The sequence below is a fragment of the Bombus huntii genome, chromosome 8, assembly GCF_024542735.1.
Source record: "Bombus huntii isolate Logan2020A chromosome 8, iyBomHunt1.1, whole genome shotgun sequence".
In the NCBI taxonomy this organism is placed as follows: domain Eukaryota; kingdom Metazoa; phylum Arthropoda; class Insecta; order Hymenoptera; family Apidae; genus Bombus; species Bombus huntii.
The window spans coordinates 15,649,326-15,657,893 of record NC_066245.1 but is presented as its reverse complement, the minus strand read 5'-3'; the positions used below and the strand labels follow the sequence as shown (position 1 = coordinate 15,657,893).

At 29.1% G+C, this 8,568-nt stretch overlaps 2 protein-coding genes across 13 annotated transcripts in view; one reads left to right on the top strand and one right to left on the bottom strand.

Annotated features, from left to right (window-relative positions):
• The first annotated feature begins 1,319 nt into the window (after nucleotides 1–1,319).
• Nucleotides 1,320–2,885, top strand: LOC126868720 (60S ribosomal protein L18). The gene is made up of 4 exons (XM_050624514.1): nucleotides 1,320–1,412; nucleotides 1,551–1,637; nucleotides 2,161–2,367; nucleotides 2,479–2,885. Exons 1-4 carry the CDS (start codon nucleotides 1,410–1,412, stop codon nucleotides 2,746–2,748), a joined length of 567 nt encoding a protein of 188 aa, XP_050480471.1. The 5' UTR covers nucleotides 1,320–1,409; the 3' UTR covers nucleotides 2,749–2,885.
• LOC126868702 (uncharacterized) overlaps nucleotides 2,731–8,568 on the bottom strand; it is a 39,945-nt gene continuing 34,107 nt past the window's right edge. For 2 of the 12 annotated variants that reach the window (XM_050624490.1, XM_050624489.1), the window contains exons 2-11: nucleotides 5,521–5,633; nucleotides 5,333–5,438; nucleotides 5,193–5,264; nucleotides 4,741–4,841; nucleotides 4,544–4,647; nucleotides 4,044–4,285; nucleotides 3,798–3,973; nucleotides 3,531–3,669; nucleotides 3,270–3,469; nucleotides 2,731–3,207 (exon numbers count right to left, since the gene is read on the bottom strand). In XM_050624490.1, coding sequence (XP_050480447.1) covers nucleotides 2,985–3,207; nucleotides 3,270–3,469; nucleotides 3,531–3,669; nucleotides 3,798–3,973; nucleotides 4,044–4,285; nucleotides 4,544–4,647; nucleotides 4,741–4,841; nucleotides 5,193–5,264; nucleotides 5,333–5,438; nucleotides 5,521–5,609 — 1,452 coding nt within the window. In that variant the 5' untranslated portion in view covers nucleotides 5,610–5,633 and the 3' untranslated portion in view covers nucleotides 2,731–2,984. The other 10 variants (XM_050624479.1, XM_050624482.1, XM_050624480.1 and 7 more) reach the window with 10 other exon arrangements.

Here is an 8,568-nt window from a genome sequence, read left to right as displayed (position 1 = left end):
AATTGCAATTCACCAACATGTTTTTTGTGCAAGGAAACTACATATGTATATTTAGTATGACGGTGAAATTTTGTACAGTTGGTAAAAACGAGTTGACGAAATCATAAAAATAATCGCAAACTCTACTAAACGTTAAATTTACATGTTCCGACAATCAAAACAGGAATTTAAAACCTATTGGGGTAGATAAGGAACCAGGGCCCTGTTCAGGACCGTACAATGTAAGAATTGTTTCTTGTTTTGTAGTATATTTAAAAAAAGTTTATATAATAATTCATTTTAGATATACATAACCTGGTATTCTTTACAGAATATATATATATATATATTCAATCAATATATATATATATATTACATAAAATTTCCAAATACCGGCTCTGAGTAGGGCTATATCAATCGATTGTTAACATTTAGTATTTTAATTTATGACTTTATTATATGAGTTCTACAAACTATACTTATGATTTTTGAGTAAAGCTTCAAAAAATAGTTCGTTTTCATTATAAATTGTCTTTATAAATTATAGATTTATCTAATCTGTAGAATTAAGACTGTTTTTATATACATATTTTCTCCATTTTTGTTATTCTACACGTGCAATATAATCATATTTTTCTTTGATAATACTAAGTAAATATTTCAGTTTTAATTTCAGTTTATTTTCTTCTCCGACATATATTGAATACATATATTGTACTATATGTAAAAAAATTGTTCTAGTTGTACATATATATAAATGTATTTATAGTTAATCAAATTGAAAATGTATAGAACTTGTTTCTATCTTATTCACTGCTTTTACCAAATGAAACATACATTTCCTTCTAAAAATTAATTTATTTCTACATAAATAATATCGAGTGAAAATTATAAATTAATTTCTTCAAAAAATAGATTAAGAAAAATAGGAATCTAATTTACATTAATTTAAACCGTATCCAAACATATGTATGTATAATATACTAAGCACATTACTGAATATTGTACGTAACTTAAATTAAATATTTAAAAAATGATTGTTTTATTTCTTCATGTAAAAATTTATGTGTTAAAAAAAGTTATATATATATTTTTTAACGATTGTATATAGTAATTTCTAAAATTTATATTAAATAATTTTTTTTCTTTATCTTGGCAATTCTGATTTAGTGATACATTTATATACGCATCAAAATTACTAACCTAGATTTATGTAAAGAATGAATAAATTTGTTTATTGTTAAGTTTATTTCCACTTTCATTTGGATGAAAAATTAATACATTAAGTTGTTCACTCCATAGCTTTTACGTAGTTAGTATTCATCGTGCCAATTTTCCATTCTCTAACAGCGCCCCCTTGGACATCCGTTTACACGGGTCTCTATCTGATTTGTCTATAAGCTCGTCCGTTTCTTTTCCGGCGTATCGAAATGGTAGGGTGGTGCAGTGGCATTGTTATATTTATAAAATCAATAGAGTTTTGATTTATCTGTGTTAATCGATATAAATAAAGTTCTTTGTTAAATTTGAAAAATGTTAAAGAAAGTTAACAGAAATTATTTTCTTTACAGGGTATCGATATAAACCATAAACACGATCGGAAGGTTCGGCGCACAGAACCTAAGTCGCAAGATGTCTACTTACGACTTCTCGTCAAAGTAAGTGTTTTATATGCATTTCTAAATATATATATTTTTTATTACCTTTAATTTTGTACCATTTGTATTCTATATTTTATTTACAAACTAACGTCACTCTTGTAACATCTGTTGAAAATTAATTGTGTATTACAACTGATCTAATACTATATTGTTGTCATAAACACGTGAGTTTTGAAACAGATAAATTTCTTTTGCGAACCGCACTCTGTGTCAGTACTATTATAGTCTGATTCAATTTGAACGTTCGCTAGAAAAATTTAGTCAACTTTCCTATTCCGTCTTTTTTCTTTATATAAAAGACGATTATATTAGCTGACACAATGTTACTCAGAAAGTTTATAAAAGTTCATATTTCTTATTGAGAAATTATATATTATTGCGTTTTAATGCAAAGTTTGTATTGTTTTTTTTTTTTTTTTTATAATTTCGTAATGAAACTGATAAAACATTGTGACTTTTTATCAAAGTATCTTTTTATACAATAAAAATATAGAAGTATATGGTTTTATTTTTGTTATAGCTTTACCGTTTTCTGGCAAGACGTACAAATTCTAAGTTTAATAAGATTGTTCTTAAGAGACTTTTTATGAGTAAAATACACCGTCCTCCCATATCTCTTGCACGTGTTGTTAGGTTTATGAAGAAACCTGGACGAGAAAATGCTATTGCAGTAATTGTTGGTACAGTGACAGATGATGCTAGAATTTTTGAGATTCCTAAACTTACAGTAAGCAATAGAAACAATTATCAGAATTTAATTTTGAGTTTGTATAAATAAAATGCTATTATGTATTTGCTTGAAAAAATTATTAATGTATAATTTCATAATTTTTTATAGGTTTGTGCTCTACGTGTTACTGAAAGAGCCAGAGCACGTATATTAAAAGCTGGAGGCGAATTGATCACTTTTGATCAATTGGCATTACGTACACCTATTGGAGAACGAACAGTTTTAATGCAAGGTCGTCGTAAAGCTCGTGAAGCAGTGAAACACTTTGGACCTGCACCTGGTGTACCACACTCTCATACAAAACCATTAGTACGCTCAAAGGGTCGAAAGTTTGAAAGAGCAAGGGGACGTAGGCGTAGCTGTGGTTATAAAAAATAAATTTTGTTTATTTGCCATCATTTATTGTACCATATCCTTACATTGACTTGCAATATTTAGACAGTTTGTCTATTTCTATATTCTTTCATATAGCAAGTGTAGGTGGCTGGAAAATAAATGTTGGCTTTATAACAATATTTTTATACATTATTAATTCCTTCACTTTTTATGAAACGTACAATTGAAATTATAATTCCAAATAAGATGCAAATTTAGATACACCTGTAACTTATATTTCATGTTTCATTCTTGTTTTCTTCCGCATTTTCTATTAACTCTTCCGGTTTTTCTTCGTCGTCTGATTGTGTTTCTTCGGAAGCAGTAACATCTGGGAAGTATTGTTTTGATTCCTCTATGCCCTTTTCCAGATTTTCACTTACATGATAAGGTCCAATACCTGCAAATCCTAAAAACGCTTCACATTCTACTTTTTTTACAACACATACAAATATCTCGTATCTGAAAATTGACATTACATTTTTATTTTTAATTATAAATTTCAAATTTTTCTTAATACTTACCCTGTTCTTTCTCTTGTATTCAATTCAAATTCCGTAATATTCTTTGCTATAAGTTTTGCTTCTAGTGGCTTATCAGATTCAAAAATGCCAAAGTTAACTACTTCGTCTTCAAATTCTTGTAAAACCATTTTTAGCTCATTCCTTCTCATGTAGTCATATTTGAATACTACTATAGGTACCTTCGTAGTTTTGTCTTCATACTTTAAAATTATAATATGTGACATAATATTTATATTAGATATATTAAAATTTAAAACTTACGTGATATGTAGTATTGGTATATGTTGGAAAAATAGTGCGAAAAACAATTGCCTTATTTCGACAATTTGGTGGTGTCCATACGATTGGAAAAATTTCATTTCCGCTTGTTATATACGCAGGGCGATGTCGACCAGCGTAACTAAAGGAAAAAAGGAAGTTGCTTAAATTTAGATAAATGTGAAAGTTAATTTTAGAATTGTCTTACCACAAATTGTATTATGAAAGACATATAATTTTAAATATTATATGTTCTATGTATTTACGTACCATTCTTCATTAAGAATTGTTTCCGTATTGGGTAATTTCGGTTCTCCAAATAAAAGATTTAACAAGTATTTATGAATATCAATTTCTGGCTTTGTTTCGCTAACTTTTAATCGCATAAACATACATTTCCCATCTAGAAGTAGTTGTTTAGCATTTGGTGATAATACGTAATGAGACTGTAAAATTGTTTAATTTAGAAAGTCTGCTTTTGAATAATTTTTGTTAGTGACATATTAAATATATTACTTCATTAAACATCCTAGATAGAATATCTTCATCGAGTCGTTTTCGTATTTCTTGCTCGACGGTGTAATTTCCTATTAGTATTTCTTCGACCAATTCTATGTACGGAGGGCTAGATCTTTTATCTCTTTTATGACATTCTTCATCCTTAAAAACCCACGGAAAAAGTAAAAGGCAAGTTTCTTTGCTTAGTGAAGTAGTCAGATACAACATTTCGGCTTCATACCGTGCTATAGCTTCCGCTTCTATATTAAATAGAAATTACACGAAAATTTATTATTACAAATAATGAAAATTAGACATTTCATTGTAGCGTTACATTTATATATATCTAATAACCAATTAAAAAATAAAGCGTGCATTATGTGACTCCAGGACAATAGAGGTTTTTCTTTATATAAAATTGAAAATAAATAAAGAAATAATGATCTGTTTGTATGTGCGTGCAGGGTAATCGTTATAGTAATATATCTGTATCTTTTTTATGAGAGATCTTGCGGAACCTTTTCGAGCCTTCTTTGCCGTTTCTTTAGCTATTCTAGTTTCTTCAATAATTTTTAATCGTTTTATTTCTTCTGGACTTCTTTCCGATACATCTAAAGAAAACCTACACGTGTACGTTTATTTTAATAACTTCTATTTCAACAATGCTAATTTTTAATGGCTACTTGTTTTACTAAAAATTATGTATTTTACATACTCGTGTTCCTCGTTATTTTGTACTCGTTGCAATTCCATTGTTAATACTTTTAATAATTGTGGGCAGTCAGCACCAAATATAAGATTTACCATCCGACCATTCTAGTAGGATTGCATTTATTGTAGCTTTAAAATTTATCTTAATTATACAGGGTGGTTGGTAACTGATGGCACAAGCGGAAAGGGGGTGATTCTACGCGAAAAAAGAAGTCGAAAATATAGAATGAACATTTTTCGTTTGAGGCTTTGTTTTCGAGAAAATCGACTTTGAATTTTCGCTCGATACGCGTGCACTTTATCACGTCTCGTTATAACAGATCTCACTGTAGATCGTTGTCTCGATGGAAAAATTAAAAAAATTTTATTCTATATTTTCGACTTCTTTTTTCGCGTAGAATCATTCCCTTTCCGCTTGTACCATCAGTTACCAACCACCCTGTATATTAAACTTACGTGTATGAACATCCATGTTGGTTCACTTTTCCCTTGAAAACGTTCTAAGTTCGTGATATAATCGCACATTGCCTATATTTATAGTAATACACAGTAATTATTTACTTAACATCTATAATTATTTACAATTATAAAATTACCATGGCGTAACTCAACGTATCTCCTCCAATTTCCATTTTGATTTTTTTAAGGGTGCTTACCATTCCTGTGCAGGGTCCACTCCATTCTGAATATATGTCGACTACTGAAAAATTATTAAAAACTTTACACTAACATTTTTTAAATTTCTATTCAAGCTCAGTTTTAAATAGGTAACTTATACATTCCTATTAACCCTGGTTTTGTAAGAAGCTTCTCCCATTCCTCGTTATTAGAAATTTCAGTTTGTAATGCCGCCGGTGTTGTCTTTTTAGCCATCTTTCGCGCAGTCTTTAAACCACCCTATAAAAAATTAGTCATTTTTGAGTTCTCAAACTCTAATAGTAAAATCTATTTAATGATCGATGATTTTAAATCATTTCACTAAAGTACACGAACGGAATGGAATTTAAAAATTAATTATAATTTGCAATGATCGGAAGAACACGGGTAAAGAGCAAAGTACCCTTTTTCGTCGCATCATGTTTGAAGTATATTAAACTTTTTTTAAGATCAAGATATTTTGTTTCTTAATAACACTGGACTTAAGTTACTATTCCTTTGATCTGTCTCGAACGAAGTGCAGGGAGGAACTGTAGTAACAGAATATCTCGGAGGAGGAGGACCATTCCTTTCCGATTTATTGCACGGGGACATCGGTGACATGGAGAACACGCAAACTCTACCGATTAAGTTGGCTTCTCGCTGCACAAATACACGCACAGATAATTACAGTATACTAGTAGCCTAAGGATAATGCGGTAAGAATTTCCTACGTTTTCCTACCGACATGAAATATTAATGTTGCTCTAAATTTTGCAATTATAACTGCGTGTATCGGTACTATGGTTCATAAGGTAGCACGATTTATCGAGCTACATGAATAGTTGCACGATAATCCTACTACATTATGAAGCTCCTGTCAAAAGATATAAATTTAATCATTGTACATATTAAATCGATCATGAGACAGCAGGAAAGCTATTCTTTTTCTTTTCTATTTGAATGATGGATAGCAAGACCGCGTGTAATGTATTACTTCCGCTTTATTTTATGATAGTAGAAATTCACTTTCCTTTCCTTTTCGTGAAGAAATTTTCTTGTGGAAAAATCTTTCTCTGTTTGACTTTATATTTTATTTTAAGAAATGTATATTTTAATTCCGGTTATTGCATTCTTTTTGGTTAAAAATACTACTGAAAACAAAACTTTAAATTACTAGAAAAAATTAGGTCATGTTTTCGTTACATATATTTACTTAATAAATCAAGAATCAAAGTAAATAAATTAAAACTTTGCTGATATTTGAGCGGCGTTGAAATGTGTACGCGCGCCAGTGCGGTATTGTATAGCGAATTAAGAAAGCGAGTTGTGTAGCGCCGTCGCACACTTGTGACGTCACGATGTTCTTCGGGTATATTCGGTACATGATCCGAAACGTTCGGATTGTTTAATTTTTAATTGCTTATAATTTTTACGTTTAATAATTTTTGAAAAAAGAGAATACGTATTTGAAATTTTTGCTTCCTAAATTCATCTACATAATCAGTGAAAAATGAAATATGTTCCATTAAAAATTGTATACATTTATATCTTTTTCTCTCTTAAATTTATGTTTTGTCACATAATTATATAGCATGTAAAATGTTCGTGTCTATAAGTTTTACTTCTGTTTGCTAGATAACGACATAATTATGAAGTAACACGCAATATAAACATGCTAAAATTGCTCGTGTTGAGGTTGTCTGATAGAGGAACGAGTGGATGAATTTATAATAGAAAATATATTGAAATAAGTATAGGTATAAGTACAGGTATAGTGTATGCTGATCCAGATCCTCACTCTTACAGTGTTACAATACAACAGAAAAAGCTATGATAGCATATATTTATAGCAAAATAGACATTACCAAAAAGTTAACCTTGTAGCTCTAGCTGAAGGCTACAAGAAACAGCAACAGAAATCTACTTATAGCTCTTTTGTTTCTAGACCTTGTAAGCCAAAACAAAATTTATATTCAAGGGCACAACAATATAGACCTCTCCTTATTTCGAATTTTTTGTTTCACTAAATTCTATTCTCTTCATAACAGCAACCTCCAGGTCACGGATATACAAAAGAAAAGGTGTAGAGTTTTTCTTGAAGTAATTACTTCAACAGCTCAGTTAAAATTAGTGATATCTATTAAGAATACAATAATATAAAATAAATACAATAATATAGAATAAAATAAATTGTATAAAAAAAATGTTTATTAATTTTTTGAAAATTATAGGCTTGATTAAATATGAAGTTTAAATTTGTTTTTGTAACTCCTTAAATAAAAACTATTATGAATTATTATGTATGTTGTTGTGGACATACCGATTCAATTTAAATAGTATTGTACTCCTAGGTGGCGTTAGCATCAAGTGGTGGAATTTTATAAAAACACCGCTCTTGTAAAGTAATTTCTATGATAAAACACTAATGAATGCATCAGTCTCCGCGTAGAAAATAATGCATCGATTGATATAATATACATACATATGTATATATTCATAATATCTTTCAATGGTAGCTTATGTTACACAAAATATATAACTTTATATTATATTCCTCACTAACATTATGGCATCTTGTTGTGTTATATTAAATATTTAATCAGCACTTTAAAACATAATAATAAAACGTGATAAAGATGATAATTTCATTTTATAATATTCAGATATTTAAGCAGCATAACATTTCAGGTTGTACAATACAAACTTGTGCAGTGTTACCACTATAATAATAAATAAAATTATTTACGTTTTACATTAATGTATATTTAATTTATTTATTAGAATAGTCCTTTTAATTTTTTCAACATTCTTAAGTTAATCTTCATAACTTACATTTTTTCTTGCATTCTAGGATTGAGAAAGATGTTATGAAAAATTCTGTTGTTTATAATCAATGTAGAGCTATGTAGTTTTAGTTTAAATAGTTTTTCCATTAAAACAAAAGATATGATTAACACGCAATCATCCATTCACATATTTTGCATATACATTTACCGTTAACAATACAGATGAAATGAAATTTGAACATCAATTACGCCATCTAGATGTATTTTAGATACGAGTATTAGAGTTCACTTTTCTCTTATTCTCCCCTCCTTTCCTACCATTTCCTTATCTGAATCAGCTGATTATTGTTTTCGTATTTTCAACGAATCTGACCGTTACAGTAGTTATGATACGTGATATTTTCTAA